Below are 22,150 nucleotides of genomic sequence, written 5' to 3'. Positions count from 1 at the left end.
ATTTTTGCATGTACTTCATTTGCAATTCAGACATGCCAGAACTGTTGAGGCTATGAAAGAAAAATGCAAATGTTCTAATCACGAGAGAAATCATTCATGCAGACAAGCTACGTCACACGTTTATCCCACAGCCTCAGATTCAACCAAAAATAAGCAACATCACTGTAATAAGATAGACTGAGATTTCAGTGATATATAAAAACACATAATTTTAAAGTATATGTAATTACTTCAGCACTGACCGAAACTTAGATTGCAAGTTAAGTTCCAAAAATATGCTATGCTCTTCCTCTTTAAGGTATTTTAAATTATTTATCAAATCATGGGCCTGCAGTTGACTCTGACTTCCAAAACAAAGATTATACTTATATGAAGTAGCCTGGACAAGCTGTAGTGGAGAGCTAGCTGGATTCTTTGTAGCAAGGCCTTGTACAACAAAAGGGGCTTCTACATTGCAGTGGGAGACCCAAAGCAAGCTCTGCCCGCAGTGAAAAGTGAAATAAAACTCTGACAACCAGCTGAGCCACACCCCTCACCCAGATGGAACAGTCAAAGTTGTCAAAGTAAAAAAAATATTCTGAATATTTCTGGATTTCTCTGACTGTTAAAACAACCAAAAAGTATTAAATCATTAAAAAGTTAATATAATAAAAACATTAAACATCCCTGCAATTAAAAAAAACAAAATGAGCTAATACTTGCAGTCACTCGCAGCCCTTCCTCCCCACTGAAACTAATGAGCTCTCCCAGTAACAGGATGTTTGCTCCCCCCCACAAATGTGTGCGTGTATGCGTGTGCATGCGTGTGCATGCGCATGCACGGGTGGGATTTACTATTGTACCTTCAGGCTCCCTTGTTAGACTCCATGAGGAGTCCAGAGCTCCATAAGAATCACAGAGACAAATCATTAACTGCGACTTTAGGACTTGCGCTTTCCTGTTACGGGGAAAATGCCTACAATACCCTGCAACATGTGGATCATTATTGAATTTCATATGGAGCAATTGGATAAGATTAATCTCTTTCTCAGATTCGTCCCCTTTTATGTTAAATTTATTTAAACAAAAGCTATGACCATTACTGTATATGCATGACCTTCCAGCCTGATTGACCGGAGTGGGTAATTATGTTGTCTGAGTGGTTTTATTCCAAAGAGCACAGTGGGGCATGAGAAACTTCAGGAAGGCTAAAGAGTGAATCTGGGCAACTGGCTCCTAAGAAACCATTGCACAGGTGGGGGACTAAAAAAAATAAATTTTCAGTAAGTTCATCACTTTCTCCTCAAAACAGGAGATGGGATTCTGAATAAAATGTACTTCAATTTGGTACATCTTCCTATCATATGGCACCTTGGGGACAAAGCCCTCCTCCATCTGCCTATCACTCCTCCTCATTTGGATCCACCTTATCACCTGCCAACTCTTTCTCCACACCCCTTCCTCTCACCTCTTCATACTGGCTACCTCCCCTCTATCTTTCAGTCCAGATGAAGGATCCTGAATGGAAACATCGACTCCCCATTTCCCTTCACAGATGTTGCCTGACCCGCTGAGTTCCTCCAGCATTTTGTTTGTTACTTCAAAGAACATGTTTTCCAACTTGTGCTCCCCCCTGTTCTTTTCTCTTGTAATATCTGTAACTTATGTTGACTGCTGTTCCATTAGCAGGACTTCTCTGAGCAAATTCCAACATTGTTGGATACATGCCACATGTCATGGCTATACTGAAGTGGATGGCAAAAGGCCCAATTAGTGCCAGAGAAGTTTCTGTGCCACATTAGGAACGTTGTCAGCCTTTGCTGTACTGAGTGCCCTCAGCTGTTTCTTGATATCACAGACATTAATCTAATTATTTGAGTTCTGGCTTCATAGATGGTAAGAACCTGAGAAAGAAACAGAGAAAAACTAGCACTTTTGACTGCGAATAGCTGCAAATGCCTTGTCTTTGGTATTCACATGCTAGTCTCTGCTAACATTGATGTTCCTTCTCCCATCATGATGGGATATGACAGTCTTGTGAACTCCGATCAGTTCACAAGATCACAAGACAAAGGAGCAGAAGTAGGCCATTTGGCCCATCAAGTCTGCTCCATTACCTCACCATGAGCTAAACTATTCCCATCTAGCCCCAATTTCTGGCCTTTTCCCCATATCCATTGATACCTTGCCTAATTAGATACCTATCAATCTCCTCCTTAAACACCCCCAATGATCAGGCCTCCACAGCTGTATGTGGCAACGAATTCCACAATTCCACAACACTCTGGCTAAAGAAATTTCTTCTCATTTCTATTCTAAATGGGTACCCTCTAATTCTAAGACTGTGCCCTCTAATTCTGGACTCACCCACCAAGGGAAACAGCTTAGCCACATCTACTCTGTCTGGTCCTTTCAACATTCAAAATGTTTCTATGAGGTCCCCTCTCATTCTTCTGTACTCCAGTGAGTACAGTCCAAGAGCTGACAAACGCTCATTGTATGTAAGCCCTTTCATTCCGGGAATCATCCTCGTAAATCTTCTCTGAACCCTCTCCAACATCAGTACATCCTTCCTAAGATAGGGGGCCCAAAACTGCACACAGTATTCCAAATGAGGTCTCACCAGTGCCCCATAAAGCCTCATCAACACTTCCTTACTTTTATATGTTATACCTCTCGAAATGAATGCCAACATAGCATTCGCTTTTCTTACCGCTGATCCAACCTGGTGGTTAACCTTTAGGGTATCCTGCACTAGGACCCCCAAGACCCTTTGCACTTCTGTACTTGAATTTTCTCTCCATCTAAATAATAATCTGCCCGCTTACTTCTTCTTCCAAAGTGTACAACTGCACATTTCTCAACAATGAATCTCATCTGCCATTTCTTTGCCATGCCCCTAAACTATCTAAGTCTCTCTGCAACCTTTCTGTTTCTTTAATACTCCCTACTCCTCCACCTAGCTTGGTGTCGTCTACAAACTTAGCCACAAAACCATTTAATCCATAATCAAAATCATCGATATACAGTGTAAAAAGAAGCGGCCCCAACACCAACCCCTGCGGAACACCACTGGTAACCAGCAGCCAACCAGAACAGTATCCCTTTATTCCCACCCTTTGCTTTTTGCCTATCAGCCAATGCTCCACCCATTCTAATATCCTTCCTGTAATTCCATGAGCTCTCATCTTATTTAGCAGCCTCTTGTGCAGCACCAGTTGTTTGCCAGATCTCTCTTCTTCTGTTACAGGCAGAATGAAGGAGCTGAACCGCCAATTTAGATATAATTTATCCTCAACCACTTCAATTATTAAATAATTTTAACAGTCATGGGTGTAAATCAGTGTACAATGCCCATTTCTGACTATGGCATTGAAAGCAGTATAAAAATCATTGGAACATCTCATTGCTTGGTTGCTCATTCCAGATGAACCAAGTTTTCCCTATCCCTTAGTGGCTCACACCAATTCAAACAGAATGCACAAACATACTTGTTTCTGTCCTTCAGACAAAACATATTTTCACATCATTTTCCTAACTGCTATTTATGGAACCATGAATTGGATGCAGTATTTCCCTACATAGCTGAATATGCTTTAAAAATACTTTGTTGACTGTGAAGTGCTTTGGGACTTCCTGAGGACATGAAAGGTGCTATACAAATGCAAATCAGTCCTGAATGTGCAAATTGAGTCCATCATGTAGATGACAATCTGTTCATTATGTAAATTCCAAGAGTTGATCCTTAAAAATATCCAAGCTGTGAATCTACAACCTACTTCACGTTTCCTTCACAAGACTGGTTTCAGAATCAAGGAGGCGCAAGCCTGCTCCAATCTGCACATGTGAAGTTTGGCATGCTATGACTCAGACACAGACTATCAACTGTAATGATTTACTCACCATGAAACAATTTAAAAACTTCAGCAGGTAAACTTCAAACTTTATATGTTCTAAAATGTCTTGGATGCTTTAGGACACTGAAGGACCATAATGGTTGAGGTAAAATACATGCATCTATTAATATTTGATCAACTATCACTGAATTATCACAAGGTATATGTATAATTTATGTATAATTTATATTCTGTGTGTTTTCTGTATCTACATGCCTGTGATGCTGCTGCATCAAGTCTTTACATTGTACCTGTATCTCACTGTACTCGCGCACATGACAAGAAACTCCACTTGAAACTTGACTTGTAACAAGGTAACTGAACTGAGTGAGGCTGGTTAGTCTCTAAACAGGAATTAAGTTATTTTGTTTTAAAATCTGATAATTGACGTAGACATTTTTTATACTAAATAACCCACATTGCAAAGACGTACAGGTAGGTTAATTTGGGTTTAAAATGGGCGGCGCAGACTCGTTGGGCCGGAAGGGCCTGTTACCACGCTGTAAATAAAATGTAAAAAATTCAAGACTGAATTGTTGCTAGCCATTGGCCAACAATTTTCTGCTTCTTTTATGTATCCTTGCATAGATAGCATACCTGTCACGTTCTTCTTTCATTCTCTCCAGCTCTTCTTCATTCAGGGCATCATTTTTTTGCTTGGTCTTTTGTTCCTTCCCTTTGTCTTCCTTTTTCTTACCAAACCTTTTCAAAAGAAAGATAAAAGAAAAAAAAGTAGCTTTAAAAAGTCGTGGGCACAGAGATATTTGAGTTTGTATTTGCAGTTCCTAGATTGGTGGATGACACACAATATTTTTAGCTTTGCCATTTACTAACTCCACATATTGTCCTCTCCAGGTAGCAACCCATACCATACCCCTCCCTTACAACCACAACTGTATGCCTCTAAGATAGCTTGCAAGATAGAAATCAGGTACAGGAATTAATCCATAACTTGGGAACTCAGAAGCAAATGCTAGCATCCATACCACTGTCTCAACTGAAGCTTTCCAATTTAGTGCAGAACATATTTTGGAAATTGAACAGTCAAGCTGTTCCTTCAGCCTACTCTACCATTTAATATATAATGGGTGATCCCAAAGTTTGTCCTCTTTCCTGTCTGATCCCCAAAACATTTCATTGTGAAACAAAAATTAAAAATGGGTCACCTTAACCAACATGAGTATTTCAGCCAAACTCTGATTCTAGGAAGTATTTGAACCCATTTATTCATTTGGGTGTCAAATATGAATGCCATTTCCATCTGGGTCTGACATGCATACAATCTTAAATTGGTAAATCAAATTCATAAATTGGTTTATTATTGTCACGTGTACCGAGGTACAGCGAAAAAACACTTTGTTTTGCATGCCATTCATAGAGATCATTTCATCACATCAGTGCATTGAGGTAGTAAGAGGAAAACACTTACAGAATGCAAAATAAAGTGTTACAGTTACAGAGAAAGTGCAGTGCAGGCAGACAATAAGGCCATAATGAGGTAGATTGTGAGGTCAAGAATCCACCTTATTGTACAAGAGGTTCATTCAACAGTCCTATAACAGTGGGGAAGAAGCTGTCCTTGAGCCTGGTGGTATGTGCTTTCAGGCTCTTGTATCACCTGCATGATGGGAGGGGTCTTTAATTATGCTGGTTGCTTTACTGAGGCAGCAGGAAGTATAGACAGAGTCCATAGAGGGGAGGCTGGTTTCTGTGCTGTGTCCACAACTCTCTGCAGTCTCTTGCAGTCTTGAGCAGAGCAGTTGCCATACCAAGCTGTGATGCATCCAGACAGGATGCTTTCTATGGTGCATCTATAAAAAGTGGTGAGGGTCAAAGGGGACATGTCAAATTTCTTTAGCCTCCTGAAAATTATCTTTTAGTCTAGACTCAGTGGACATCAACTAGTTCAGGGAACCCTCGTGCTATGGCTCTTTTGTCCAGAAACAAAAGGCCATTGATATTGTTGCCACCATCAGCCATGACTGAAACCAACTAACTCAGCACTTCTCTTGAAATGATCTGGAAATGCTTCCAATTTTCTGGTCTGTGCCATAATGCACAGATCATTTAACTGGTGAGCCCAGGGATCATTAATTATTTGACCTTGGGAGAGGATTTTTTTGCATAAAGTTATAATACATTCTTAAGAGTTATAACACAGCTTTCATGTAAATTTTGGTTTAGGATTGTTAAGCTTATTATGTTGCAATGTCCTTACCGTCACCTTGACAGAGGAAGGCAGACCAAGGACCATTGGGACATTTAGTGGATCAGTATATTAATTAACTCTATTATAAACTTCTAATGAGTCCACCATTGAAACTGCTACTCTTGACAATTTGTGACCGTGAAATTTAATGCTGAGAAATGTGAAGTGTTATGTTTTGGTAGGCAGAATGAGAAAGAGCAGTATGAACTTGAGGGCACAATTCCTAAAGGGATATGAGAACACAGAGATTAGGGGACATATGTGCAGAGTTCATTGACAGTAATAAGGTAAGCTGAAAAAATGTTTTTTAAAGCATACAGGATACTGGCTTGATAAACAGAGTCTTGAAATACAAGAGCAAAGAAGTCATGAGGACTCTTACAAAACACTGGTTCAGCCACACTGGAGTACAGGTAGTTCTGCTATAAAGCAATAGTCAAGTTCCTAAGAAACCTCGCATTGTAGAAAGATACATTATCTCAGAACAGGGCATAGAATGCACTATAACCAATGCAGCCTGCTTAATGCAACTCGTGTTCCCTAATCCATCAATTGCGTCATAACCAATTTGCATTATGGAAACACATGTTACAACAGAACTACCTGTATTGCATCCAGTTCTGGCTGCATTACTTTAGGCAAGATGTAAAGGTCTTAAAGCTGATACAAAAGAGATTTACTAAAATGCTTCCAGAGATGAGGGACTTTCGTTCAGTGGATCGACTAATGAAGCTGAGGTTCTCTTCAGAATAGAGAGGACTGAAGGGGATATGATGGAGATTTAAAATCATGAAGGGTATAGACATAGAGAAACTGTTCCCTTTGGCTGAGGGGACATAGAATGAAAGTGATTGGCAAAAGATCAAAAGTGATGGAAGGAAATCTTGCAGACACCACAGGTGGTTAACTTCTGGAACATCAGGGGATGTGGGTAGATGCAGTCACAGTGTTCAAAAGGGAGTTGCATGAATTTTTGAAAGAGAAGAACCTGCAGAGTTATGGGGGAACGGCGTGGTTTTGGGACAAGTTGATTGCTCTTGCAGAGCCGGTACGGATTCAACAGGTTGAATGACCTCATTCTGTGCTGCAAACATTCTGTGATTCTGCAATACATTCTGCAATAATTCCGAAAGAATTGCATTGGTGAAGACTCTGACTGTCATTCTACTGAAGCCCATTAAAAACTGAATCCTGGACAGGGAGTGAAGCAAAGATCTGTCTAGTTACCAGAAATAATTCTGTATTATATATCGCATCTTAATGCAGGCACATGAACCATAGTATTTCACAGAGACACAATCAGGAGAAGTGCTTAATGATAAGGAACAGCTTGTCCTGTGCTTTGCTTCGAACAACACAATGGAAAATCTGTTAGAATCATTCAATCTGCAGCATAACAATTGTAAATGGGATATTCAATTGCTATCTGCATGTTACCTTCAGCATTCTTGCACTGAGTTTTAATAAAATTACCCATGTGGGAGATGATGTGGATTAGGTAAAAGACAATCGCACTGCTCTGTTTAAAATGAACACCATCTTTCACGCTACATTGTGACAAACATGGAACATAGTTGGAAGTGTCGGTGGATGACTCACATTACAGATCTGAAGGATTATCAACAACCTCAGTGGCAGGATTGGCTAATTGAATACAGTGCATATGCTCAAGCAGATGATATCGTGAAGCCCAAAATCTCTCAACTTCACACAGTTGCTGTATATTACATTGGCCATTAACAAAATTCATTTCAGCAGATCTGTCAACGTCTGTGCAATTTTCAGTGAGGTAAAAGGTAGCCAAAAATCTCTCCAGCCAGACCTCCATTTGCAATGTTTGCAAACACAGCAATATGTGATGGATGACAATAATAAGATCAACAACTGTGAAATCTCAATATTTTTGTTGTAACATGTTATATAATCTCTCTCCCCTCTTAGACACAGGGGAGACCCTTTGAAAATGGGGGTGATTGGGGTATTAGGACCCTGATACTCATAGTGTGCAGGCCAATTTTAGATATGTTCCTATAAGTATCATGGAGTTATGTTGCATAGGAGTTTGTCAAATGATGAAATATGCTTTTGAAAGAGCCACCTCATCCCTTATTCTTTCCCCTGACCCTGGAGTAGTTTTCCCCCTTTTCAAGTACACATCCAATTCCTTCTTAATAGTTATTGCAGAATCGACCTCCACAACCTTCTAGGATTGTCATTCACGTGTTACAATTTGAAGGAAAAGCTCCTCAATTCTCCATTGCTTCTTTTTGCCAGTTACCTTAAAATAATGTACTTTGTGAACCTAACACTTCAATTGTATCTCTCTTAACCTTCTCTGCTCTGACGAGAGCAACCCCAACTTTTCTGGTCACTACTGTTTACCCCATATTGACCCTGGACCACCTAACAGTTGAATATGGTGTTTGACTTCACATTCTACATGCAGGAACAGAGAGCCTTCATGCAGGCATGAGGGCAGAGGGTAATAATTTATTTATAATGTCCCCTTTTTAAACAGATGAACAACATTAGAGCCACAAAGAGAAACAACATCTTGTTGGCAAAGCTCCATGCAGTCTCAAGCAGTATTTCATTTCCCATCACTAAACTCGAATGGGACACCCACTAAATATAAAAAAAACACACATACATATATGGCATTATATTTATACTCTTCCCACGATGCAAATATATCACACTTTCCCATCTGCTTTCTGTAACAAATTCAACACAGCTCAGAACTACAACCAAAGCTGAATTAATTGAATGAGCAGACGTAAAACAAGGAACATTTCTTAAAAGTTTTGTTTATAAGAACTGGCATTTCTCATTGGTGAACAAAATTAATGCGCATTTTCAATTCCTCTTAAGGCAGGGCAACTTAAATATTCAAAGCGAAAGCTAATCAGCAGTTTCAGTGATCACAATTTAACTGGCCAACAAAAATGTCATTTTCACACAAGAAAGTGCTGTAAAGAAACATGCCTGATGCGTTATATTAACGCTATGGTTAGTGAAAATAGAAATTTAATATGAGATTCAAATAGTAAAAGCTGATTGAACTGTTTATTCAAAATGGCCAATATTGATCCCACAGCTGTGAAGCTTCACAGATTGTTTTTCTACGAACATGAATGCATAGATCACTTAATTCTGAGCAATAGTGCAAGTGATGTAACATTCTCTCCAGTAACAGTGAAAAGAGCTGCAGATTCCAAAAATCTTGACCTTCCTTCCATTGAAGGTGGCTTTGAGAAGAACGTAATCACAGAAGCCAATTCCGTTGACCCTTTTGCAGCACATAACACTGTCAATCATCAAATTTTGCTTTGGATCAAGTTAAACCAATGCTGAACAAATCACAGGTCAGCCTATTCTGCACTGGTGGCAATAATAAATAACCAAACATCAATTGATACACTGCCCTTCCTTCTCATTCACTGCACAAATCCAGACCACCAGTGGATTTAATCATGAACTGCATCAAGTCTTACAAGAGCAAAAATAAGATGAGATGTTAGCCCAGTGCCCCAAAAGTGAGCAAGTTCAAATTGGGAGGCACACTAATCCATGATTAGAACTTCCTCACTTGTCCTGTGTTACTCTAGTGTGTGCTTGCTCATTATGGGAAAGCTCTGCCCATGCAAATCTGTGCCCACTTCAACCTCTGTTTTGGTTTCCAGCACTGCATGATAATGAAATGACTCTGATCAAGTCATGAATGACATATCACCACTGTCCTTCTTGGGCTGTCCATGGCACAGCTGATTAACCCATCTTTCTCCAATGTCGTCCTTGATTGTCCTGGTGGGTGGGACTGTTTCTGTTTCTTATATAGCTAGAATCACCAGTAATGGTTTATGATCCCACACCCGCATCGTTACCTCTGACGTCTCCTCAAGGAACTATCCCCGAATGCTTAATATTATTTACATTCAGCCCCTATACAACATAATCCATAAACACGCTGTCACTTATCGCATGTAAGCTAATGGCAACCAGCTGTATCTCCTCACCATCTCTTCTAACATCACCATAATTCCCTTTAACCTTTCCTTTATCTCTAAATTGTATGTCAGACTGTTGTTCGACATACAGTGTAAAATGAAGAGAAATTTTCTCTGGATAAATATTCAGAAGATTGAAGCTTGGGAACAGACTTTGTTGGTTGGAGTTGGTGGTTTTCGTAAGTCTCAGAGTTACACCCGTGAACTGTTGAATGTGGAAGTCTGAGACTTACTGTGCAACAGATGCCACCAGAGTTGTCACAATGCCCCAGTGCTGGATACAATCACGATGGGGAACTACATCTCCAATCCAGTCGCTGCCCAGAACCAACACTGAATTAGAAACCTGACTGACTTCAGTGGGGGTATTCTTGGCCTGCAAATCAGGAGCAAAGGGGAAGGCTGGTAATTTTCTAAAAATTATTTTATTTTAGTTTAATGTTACTAATTATCTCTGTTTTAGTGTTCTAATTTCTGCTATACTTTTGAAATTTAAGTAAATGATTTCTTAAAAAAATCAAACAGTTTACAGTGTTTCGAAAGGATTTGGTGCAATGCTCCACCCCCACCTTTGTCTTTTTTTTGCGGGGGGGGGGAAGGCGGAGCATTGCTTCCTATTGAAAGCAAGGGTAGTGATCTGAGCACAACACTGCCTCAGGCACAGATCTCACTGCTTGAATCCAGGGTGAACAGGGATAGCAAGGTTAGTCATCACTATCTGGTCCAGGTGAGTGTTTGTGTGTAGGGGCTGGAGTCCAGCAAGATTCATGTCTGTTCAGTGTCTGTCATCTCCATCACAAATTTTGTTCCCTGGCCTTCAAATCCATCCTGCCCCGGCAATTGTCCAGAACTGAATCAGATGGCCTGTCACGTATGATTCCCCCAAGTTGAATTTTGGACTCAATACAACCTCCTCCCTCCAACTCCACAAAAACCTCCAATTCTGACCCACCTCAGCAGATTTGCTGCTGAAACTCTGTTAGGCTTTTCCAGCCTCCAGATTTGACTATACTGATCAGTCCCTCTTTTCAAACTTAACGACATCCATAACTCCACTATCCTTGTCTGTACAAAATATGCACTGCAGTTAGCAAAGAACCATGGAGACTTAAAGCACACGTGGAGGTCATAAGAATCTATCCCACTTTATTCCACCTGCAGACTTGTTGATACAGTGATTAGGAGTTCTGCCTTGACCATCCCACCAGCTCTCAACCTATTGTTCTGCCAATTACATTTAAGTCTGTGTCCCTTTGTTACCAGCATCTCTGCTAAAGGAAGTGAGATTTCCCTTTCCATTCTATCTTGGTCCTCATTATCTTAAGCTCCAACATATTTTCACAACCCCAGCCTGTCCAATCATCCTTCACAGCTAAAATCTTCCAGTCATGTTAATATCCTTGCAAATTGCCTTATTCCCACTCAAGTTTCCACATCTCTTACATTTGGAAATAAAAACAGAAGAAATGAAGGCAGGAATTGGCCTTCTAGCCCTTCAAACCTGCTCCACCACTCATTAGGATCAATGGCTGATCTTCTGCCTCAGCGCCATTTCCCAGGTCCCTTGATTTGGAAATCTATCAATCTCTGCTTTGATTAAACACAATGACTAAGCCTCCACAGCCCTCAGGATAGAGAATTCCAGAGATTCATCACCCTCTCAATTAAGACATTTCTCATCTTAGCCCCAAATATCACACACCTTATTCTCATACGTTCTCCCCTAGTTCTTGACTCCACAACCTAGGGAAACATCCTCCCTGGATCCATCCCATCAAGCCCTTCAAGAATTGTGTATGTTTTGATAAAATCTCTCATCCTATAAATTCCGCAGAATACAGTCCTAGTCAACTCAATCTTTCCTTAAATGCAACCTCACCATCCCTGAAACCTTCCTCTATATGAGAACAGCATTTCTTACGTAAGACCAAAACCGTACACAATATTCCAAGTGCCATTTCACCAAGGCCCCATACAATTGCAAAAAGACTTCCTTACTCTTGCATTCAAATCATCTAAAGGCTAACATGCCATTTCCCTTTTAATCACTTGTTGCATCTACATTTTTGCCTTCAGCAACTTGTGTACAAGCACACATTGATCATTAACACCATCTAATTTCCCACTATTTAAAAATCTCTCACTATTTAACAGATTTACAAGAGTGTTGCCAGAACTCGAGGGCCTGAGTTATATGAGAGGTTGGACAGGCTAGAGTTTTATTCCTTGGAACGCAAGAGAATGAGGGGTGACCTCATTGACGTGTATAAAATCATGAGGGGCATAGATAGGGTGAATGGACACAGGCTTTTTCCAAAGGAAAGGGAATCAAAAATTAGAGGGCTTAGGTTTAAGGTGAGAGGGGAAAGATTTAAAAGAGAGCTGAGGGGCAACTTCTTCATGCTGAAGATGGTGCATATATGGAACGACCTGCCAGAGGAAGTGGTTAAGGCAGGTACAACTTGGACAGGTACATGGATAGAAAAGGTTTAGAGGGATATGGGCCAAACGTGGTCAAATGGGACTAGCTTAGATGAGCATCTTGGTTGGCATGGATGAGTTGCGCCGAAGGGTCTGTTTCTATGCTGTATAACTCTAAATATTCTGCCTTACTGTTTAGCACACCAAAGTGAATGACATCACATTTTTCCACATTCTGGCCCACTCACTCAGCTTGTCTATATCCCCTTGAAATCTCTTTACATGCAGGTACGGTAGTGTAGCAGTTAGCGTAACGCTATTACAGCGCCAGCAACCCAGGTTCAATTCCGGCCGCTTCTGTAAGGAGTTTGTACGTTCTCCATGTCTGTGTGGGTTTCCTCCGGGTGCTCCGGTTTCCTCCTACATTCCAAAGACGTATGGGTTAGTAAGTTGTGGGCATGCTATGTTGGCGCCGAAAGCGTGGAGACACTTGCGGGCTGCCCCCAGAACACTCTACGCAAAAGATGCATTTCACTGTGTGTTTCGATGTACACGTGACTAATAAAGAGACCTTATCTTATTATTATCTTACTTACAATCCTGCCTCGTCAAGTAGCATCTATAAACTTGGAACCATGAGATTTGGTCCCCTCAGCCAAATTGTGGGCATAGTTTGTGAAAAGCTGAGGTCTAGCACCGATCCCTACACTACCCCACCAGTCACATACTACCAACTTGAGAGCAATTTGTTTACTCCCATTCTTTGCTATCTAATAAAAATTTTTAATCCATGTCAGTATATTACCCTAAATCCCACATGCTCTAACCTTGCTGATCAATCCTCTGTGCATGGCTCTATCGAATAAAGTTCCAGCACTATCTCCCTGTCCTCATACTCAGTGCCTCAGCTCATGCCATCTCAACCATGTTATCTACCTTTTCTGCTGCCATCAGTGATCTGTGGGCCTGCACTTCAAAGCCCTTTGTTTCTCTGTACATGTCAGTTCCTTATTGGGATTTCCTCCTCTTCTCTGCCATCCTCAAATGCATTCTCTCTCACTTCTCTGGACTGAATGCTGTTTGCCACTTTTTCTATCCACCCAGTCCACCGATACATTATTACAACCTTCAGCTTTCATCCTCACCAGCTGCACAGCTGATTTTTGCATTATCTTTAAACTTTTCATGCCCAGTTCAAATTACCAAGAAAGACCATAAAAATCAGTGAAACTAGCACCGCAGCCTGCGGAAGCCGACTGCATACAGCCCATCCAGTTTCTAAAACTTGTGTGCACCTGTATCCTTTACTTCCTGGAGCAGAGCCAATAGTGGATCCAACTTGCTACTTCCCTTTGGCTATGGAAGATTTTTATTTTACTGATCAGCTTGTCATGTGGAACCTCATCAAAGCGCTTGCTAAAACACAATTATAGAAAAACTCCGATAATCTGGTATCCAACCATTTGGAAATCTTGATGGTTCAGCATTTGGCTCAGCAGGTAATACTATATTTCCTGCACTCCCATTCAACTCAATGTGGCTCCTATTCCTGCACTCTCTTTAAATTGATCAGCGTCCCATTTCCCGCACTGTCTTTAAACTTACAGGTTCACTGGGAGAACTATAATAATTCTGTGTAACAAATTTTAAAATGTTGAATTAAAAATGTGTTGCAGTATTAATACTTGAACAACATCCAATAGTCCAGAAAATCTGTTAAGCTGGCACCTTCAAGGTCCCAAGAATGCTAATTATTGGTGTTTTACTGTTGTCTACTTCAGATTCGCAACCCTCATCGAGCCTCCTTATTACTTCTTTAAAAATTTGAGTTAAGTTAGCCCCTCATAACCTTCCCTTAATAGAGCAGTACCAACTGTCCTCAATTAAGCTGTGTTTTGTGAAATGATGATTCATTAGCCCCTCAAAATTTTTTCCAACATTTTATTCACCACTAAATAGTTAGGATGACTGGTTTCTTTAAACGACAAAACAATATTACCAGTCCTTTGGTACCACACCTAAAGCTTTGGAAAATGATGGTCAGGGTCTCTGTTATTTATTCCCATTCTTCTCACAACTGGCCATGATAAGTTTCAAATAGGTTTAGTGATTTATCTACAGCTAGTAGATAGTATTTTAGTATTTTTGCTATCTGCCATTAGTATTTTCTCCTTCTGTTTAACCCACTCAATATTTCACACTATAACTGCAATGTGTGCGTTATTCTGCCTTTAGAATCATTTAGAAGATACCCATCTCTCCTGCCTACATGTACAGGTTCTCTTTTTGGTCATGAACAGGTCCTACACTTTTCCTAATTATAAAATGCATCTTTAGGTTTATCTTGATTTTATTTATCATCATTTTTCTCATCCCCTCTTCTTTCTACCTTTCCATTTTCAACCCTGCTTTTTCTATATTTCTCTGGGCAGTAATGCTCTCCTTTCTTGTTTTAACCTACAACACATACTTCTTGATACCCAAGGGGCTGGAGATTTGGTAATCAAAGTCCCTGCCTTTGGGGAACATATGTTTTCTGAACCCTCATCTTCTCATGCCTGAATGCTTGCCACTGTTCTAACATTGATTAACTTTCAAGTATCTGTTCCCAGTCCACTTTCCAAAGTCATTTCACTGCTTTTGGCCTTTTCTCATTTGGGAACTTTTACTGCACAGTGGTACATCTAGTAGAGCTACTGCCTCACAGCTCCAGAGACCCCAGTGCAATTCTGATCTTGGGTCCAGTTTGCATGGAGTTTGCAGGTTCTCCCTACGACTGTATGGGTTTCCTCTGCATCCTCTGGTTTCCTCCCACATCACAAAGGCATGCGGGTTGGTAGGCTAATTGGTCCTTTTTGTGTGGGTGAGTGGTAGGATCTGGGGGAGGTTGATGAGAATTGTGGGGAAAATAAAATGGGATTAGTGTATGATTGGTGATAGTGGGTACTTGATGGTCAACACAGGTTCAGTGGGCCGAAGAGCCTGTTCCCATGCTGTGACTCTCTGACTCCGGGTCTACCTTTACCCAAAGCCAACTAAGCCAAATGTAACTTCTATGATCATGGCCAAGAATGCTCTCACCTTCTACCTGTCTTGCTTTATTCCTTAACATCCAACAGATTTCTGTATTCTCTCAAACCTTTACACCAATTTCTGCAACCTCTCTAACTTTCACACTTCACTAAGAAACTTAAAAATATAGCGTGTCTAATTCTTGTTAAAGAGTCACATTTGACAGGACGCAGCATGGATCAAAAATGGTTTTAACTGTCTCTGGCTGTCACTCACCCGGGGTGATAATGCAGCTGTTAGAGACACAGTGACAGGAAAAGTAATTTTTAGTAGTTGAGAACTGATATATTAGGAAAGAAAGCAGGACTAACAATCCCAACATTAGCTAAGTTCTGGCTTTTATTTTCAGGAACTGTTTACACAATAGTAACCCCTATAGCTGGAAGAGGCTGATTCAACATTAGTGTCAAGGATGCAAGATGGATTGTGTTGCAAGTCTGTTTATTACCTCATGGCCAGAAGGAGTCTCCTCTTAAAAGAAAAGTACAGTAACCAACTGTCAGTTTGGAGTTGTAATACGATTAATATGTGAACCAGACTTTTTAAGAAATAGAAGTATAAATCAATTTAGGTAGTAATGAATGACGTATACCACATAAAAGACATAAGGAGGATGCTTGTCATCTAGGCAGTAATTAATAAGAGCTGGGTGCTTTTTAGTGACAGGAGTTCCAGAGCCTGGGGACTGTGTAGTCCCAAGGCAACAAGTAGCAAACTCAGAGTTAAGGGATGGAAACCAGAGATTTCTGTGCATGAGTGAAAAGCAGGTGACATGAAAAGGCAGCATCTGAATTTTGAACATTACGTGCATACAAAACTCCAGCAGATTAATTTGCTTTCCAGGCAAATGAAAAATTTGCATGTGTGTGGTACCTTTCACATCTTCTGGATGTACCAAAGTGCTTTATAGCCAATTAAGTACTTTAGAGGTGCTGCGGAGAAAGTTCTACTATGTCAAAGCTATAAAGGTTTGACTTGATAGCACCTGACCTGTGCCAAAGCTGTCCTGGAGGTTGTGACTGCATTGTGATTAATTTGCAAGAACTGGTAACCCAGAGGCCAGGACTATTAATCCAGGGGGATGAGCTCAATTCCTACCATGGCAACTGTGGTATTTAAATTCAGTAAATTAAATAAATCTGGAATTTAAAAAAATACGGTACAAGTAACGCTGACCAGATTGTTGTAAAAAAAAATCCATCTATAAGGGTGGCCAGATAGTTTCAGAAATCCATTTGGTTCACTGGTGTCCTTCAGAAATCTGCCATCCTCACCTGGTCTGAGATATATGTAACTCCAGACCCACAACAATGAGTTTGACTCTGAAATCCATCTTAAGTGACCTAGTTTGCTACTCACACTAGGACAATTATGCAAGGCCAATAAATACAGGCTTGCAAGAAAGCCAGCAATTAATAAGAAAAAATGCTGAAAATGGCTAGGAATTGCTGATATTCAGCAGTGATTCACTTGTACTTCATTCAATTTAGAGTAAAGCATTTGGTGCACCTGATGTGATCTCCTCTACATTGGGCAATGACTTTGCAAAACGTGACTTGGAGCTTCCAATTGCCTCCCACTTTAATTTTCCATACCACCCCCACATAGATCTGTCCATCTTCAAACTCTTATACTCTTCCAACAAAGCTCAACGTAGGCTTGAGGCACAGTACCTCATATTCCAACACAAATCATTTTAGCTTTTAGCACTTGGCACTGAATTCAACAATTTCAGATAATCAGCCCTTCAAGCCTTGTAGCTCAGAAGTCAGCATTCACAGACTTCTTCCCCTCCCTTCCAATAATGTCAGACATCATTCATTTCCTCCTACTTACAATCCCCACACGTCCCTTTCGTTATCCACTAGCCTTAGCCACCTTCTTTCAGCTACCACCACTTTTGTGATTCAATCTCTCCATTCTATCACAGACCTTCTGATGAAGGGTCCCAGACTGAGCCCACTCACTGTTTCTCTTTCCACTGCCTGACCTGCTGAGTGTTTCCAGCATTCTCTGCTTTCACTGCAGATTTCCAGCAACGGCAGTTATTTGATTTTCTTTCACACAGCTTTCCTTTGTTCTCTGTGCGCCTCTGCACTTATTCTGCAACTTAAAAATCATTTTTAATCTCTAACTTCTCCTTTTTCTGAAAAAAATGGTCATTGACCTAAAACGATAACCCTTCTTCCCTCTTCAAGGATGGTGCTTGATTTGCTGAGTACTTGCAACATTTTGTGTTTTATTTTGCCTAATTTTTATATCTTTTGATAGTCCTTTTGTAAAAAGGGAAATAAGTCATTTTCATTTTACAGTGGCAGACACCACTTACTTCTGTGGGACACGATGATATAATATATCAAGAAACTACCATTTTCAACAAAATTCTAAAAGGTTTAAGTGCTGGACAGTTTAAAGAAACATCAGCACGTTATTATCACTTTGCAATTGTGCCATCAAACCATACTCATGTACTTTGCCTGAAGTCACTGACCTCAGCGACGAAAGACCACTGAGAGGGGCATATTCAATACATGTATTGTACAAAAGTTCACCAGTACAAATTTCTATCGCACATGAATCCCAAGATGTTACCTGCAACTGGATGCCCTTGTTTGCTATTAGAGTCATAGAGTTGTACAGCTTGGAAACGGGTCCTTCGGCCCACCATGTCTATGCTGACCATCATGCCTGTCTGTGCTAATCTCATTTGCCCTGCGTTAATTCCATATCCCTCTATGCCTTGCTCTTTCAAGGACCTGCTAAGATGCCTCTTAAATGTTGTTACTGTTCCTGCCTCCACCACCATCTCTAACAGCTCATTCCAGATATCAAGTTACCAACTAAATTGGTAAATTGGTTTTTCCTTGGAGCGATGGAGAATGAGAGGTGACTTGATAGAGGTGTATAAGATGATAAGAGGCATTGATCGTGTGGATAGTCAGAGGCTATTACCCAGGGCTGAAATAGTTGCCACAAGAAGACACAGGTTTAAGGTGCTGGGGAGTAGGTACAGAGGAGATGTCGGGGTAAGTTTTTTACTCAGAGAGTGGTGAGTGCGTGGAATGGGCTGCCGGCAACAGTGGTGGAGGCGGATATGATAGGGTCTTTTAAGAGACTTTTGGATAGGTACATGGAGCTTAGAAAAATAAGAGGGCTATAGGTAAGCCTAGTAACTTCTAAGGTAGGGACATGTTCGGCACAACTTCGTGGGCCGAAGGGCCTGTATTGTGTTGTAGTTGTTCTATGTTTCTATTATTGTCACATGTACCGAGATACTCTCTGTGTGAAACATTTGACCCTCAGATCTCCTTTAAATCTTTTCTCCCTTTCCCCTTAAACTAATGCCCTCTAGTTTTAGATACCCCTATGAGAAACAGACATTGGTTACTTACTCTATGTTTCCTATAATTTTATATACCTCTATTGTGTCACCTCTCAACCTCCTTCATTTCAGGGAAAACAGATCCAGCCTATCCAATCTCTACTGATAACTCAAGCCCTCTAGTCTAGGAAACAAACTTGAGGATCATTTCTGCACTTTTTCTAGCCTAATCACCTCCTTCCTATAACGTGGTGTCTAGAACTGCATGTAATACTCCAAATGCAGCCTAACCAACATTTTGTATAGCTGTAACATGATGTCCCAATTCTCTACCATTTCACATGTAGATACTCTTATAGTTTCTTCTCATGTCTTGATGATTTACTCTCATATTCTATCTTTTGACTCACAGATCACTTTTGGATTACTATTTGCTAGTCACTCTTAAATTTGATGTAAAATTCTATCAATTTATGACCACTCTTATTATAACTACTCTTATTATGAAATTAATTTGTAATCTTGTCTCATAACTTCATACAATCAGGTTGGTTCCAACATGTACAACTAGGAAACTGACTGAAATACATGCCATGAGTTCATCCGCCTCTGCTTGCTCCCAACAGCAGAACTCAGAAATGCTGTGGGTCACAGTAAAGCAAGACCTGGGGAGGGTGGTGGAGATCCTGAAAGTCCATTTGGGTGCTCAGAAATAGAGGTGTTGTAGGACAGTGGTGTTGGGCTTGCAATTGGCAAAGGATTCACATGGGGTTGTCAGTACGAGTAGATGTTCTATGAAAGAGTCACAGCAATGAGCGAGTTGATCATTTAAATGGGACCCAAATGTAGGTGGTTCTGAACACTGAACTGCATGGCCTTAGACCAAGTGTTCTTTAGGTCCTGTTCACACTCGTCATGGAGGCCTGGTTGTGCACGGGTGGTTCAGATCATCTTCAGGCTGTGCATAAGTGAATGGGTTTAGGAAAAATAATGCCAATCCTGTGTTATTTGCCACTAGATTCCACTGTGCAAGACCATGCAGTATTGTGTGAAAGCTGCACCTTACATGCAGAGGACTTGCGATCAATTGCTGTCATAAATCAAAAACCCAGTAGATTCCCAGTAGGATTGAATCATAAAATCAATCACATTTTGCACAAATATAGCAACACACAACAGAATTTCTCAGCCACCAACACTATATTCAACATTACAATGAAACACATTCTAAGAATGGGCATTCACCATGAAACAACTGTTAAATACTGTAAATAACTAGGCTTATGCTAAGAATTGGTGGTTGAGAATATGATAAGGACATGAAGTGAGCAGTGATCCACAAAGCCATACAGAACAGATAACAAGAGTTACAAAGCAGTTATTCAAACATGTATTTCTGATAGTTAACATATAGAAGAGACAGTGACGAGTGATTACAAGTCTTCTATCTAATCAAAGAGCTCAAAAAACAATCTAAACTGGGAGGAGGACGCTATGCTTGTGAATCATTTCAGCTCTGTGATTAAATGATGGACTTACATGGCACTTATCTGCTACATAATAATGAACAGAAACTATGGAATTCCCTACAGTTGTGCCAGAAATGCTATAATAACAAAAAGTAGAGAAAAGCGGCACAAATTCTACTATTTATCCAGACAGTTTGTAGTATCTTATCTGGCTGTGACTCATCAACAGACTTGTGTTATGCGATTACAGTTTCTGCTATCATGCAACCAATCTATGGATTAACGACTTGCAACATACTGCACAATGTGCATTAATGTATATATAATCCATTTGAACTTCCCAAAGAGATTTTAAGCAGAAAATTCCATCCTGGATTTCCATTATTTTCTACCCTTTAAGTAGATTCAGCAACTGTTGGGAATATATAAAATCATCTTAGCCAATGTCATGACCAATTCTCTTACATTTTTAAGATTCCAAACACCTTGGCTGCAACTCAGTCACGTATCCATTAAATAATCTATACAAACGACATTAGCTTGCTGATTAGATTTGACTGATTTGTCCATTCTTGTATATCTAAACCTTCCGGTTCCTCTGAATTAGATTCCAATCTGTATCGCACCAACAAGCATTTGTTATTCTACATATTAACTATCTTGACCCTCTTGATTGCACCCAACTTCTAGTTATCCATGAAGTTCCACCAACTTGGGATCATGTTTACAATTCTGCAAAACTAAATTGAAATTTCAACATCTTTTAGACCAGTTGTTAATTATAGAAAAATTGAAAAATCATCAACACCACTCACTTACAAAGTATATTTCCAGAGAGCATCAAATCTGAATAGCATTTTCCAGGGGAGTTAAGAGAATTTCTTCAAAGCCTTGATAGTCACAGCACAGATCAAATGTGCTGAAGAATATAAACAGTTTGATGCATTTATGTTGAGACATTCGCCTCCTTCATACATTTCAAGAAAATATTTAGCCAATAAAATAGTTTGAGGTGTAATCATTGGTGTGGGAATGCTGATGCTGTTACAAAAATCCTTTAGAACCGTTATGGGGGGGGGGGGGGAAATCACCTGTCGCTTTTGCTAAATTGTAGCTTCAATTGTTTACCTTAAAGACTTTGTTTGAATTAAACACAAGATGGATCCTTACACAAATCCTGATGCTGCAAATTATTTTCTTCTACTTGCTGTCTTTTGTTTCCTGAGGAGCATATTCCATCCAGAGTGAGGGAACAGTAAACATGATCTCAAACTTGCATTCCATCCAACTGTAACAAGCGTGAAGCAGAGGAACTGCAGACCTGTGGCACAAGTTACCAGCTCAAGCAGTGGTGATAATTTGCTGAATTTATTCAAGCGAGAGTTTCAACTGCTGAGGATGTGATGGGAATCCATATATTGTGATGCCTTTGTGAGGGACACTGGATTGACCAGAGGATCCTTACATGTCCATCACTGTTTACACAATAAGACTTTCTTTTGCTTGCTTGCTTTGCTGAGATACTTGGCCTTCACTTATAACAACAGCATGGATGGTGGCGGGAATGTACTCTCAGGTCAGGGAGTTGTTTTTTCACCTTGCCAATTCCACATGTTCTAATCACCCCACTCTCTCTCTCTCTCTCTCTCTCTCTCTCACACACACACACACACACACACTCCTTATCAAAGGCTATTTCCTGCTTTTTACCTTTTTTCTCCCCCCAGAAATGTAGCCAAGCACCCATTATTCTAGTGCCAACTCTACATATTGAA

The 22,150-nt window shown here is 40.3% G+C and overlaps 1 protein-coding gene across 2 annotated transcripts in view; it reads right to left on the bottom strand.

Moving 5' to 3' along the window:
* Nucleotides 1-22,150, bottom strand: part of LOC127577496 (partitioning defective 3 homolog B-like) — a 787,668-nt gene that overhangs the window by 239,622 nt on the left and 525,896 nt on the right. For both annotated transcript variants that reach the window (XM_052028727.1, XM_052028736.1), the window contains exon 19: nucleotides 4,473-4,577. In XM_052028727.1, coding sequence (XP_051884687.1) covers nucleotides 4,473-4,577 — 105 coding nt within the window. The remainder of the gene's footprint in view (nucleotides 1-4,472; nucleotides 4,578-22,150) is intronic.

Source organism: Pristis pectinata, chromosome 1, assembly GCF_009764475.1.
Source record: "Pristis pectinata isolate sPriPec2 chromosome 1, sPriPec2.1.pri, whole genome shotgun sequence".
Lineage (NCBI taxonomy): Eukaryota > Metazoa > Chordata > Chondrichthyes > Rhinopristiformes > Pristidae > Pristis > Pristis pectinata.
The sequence above is the reverse complement of the archived record's forward strand: the minus strand, read 5'-3'. Positions and strand labels throughout refer to the sequence as shown.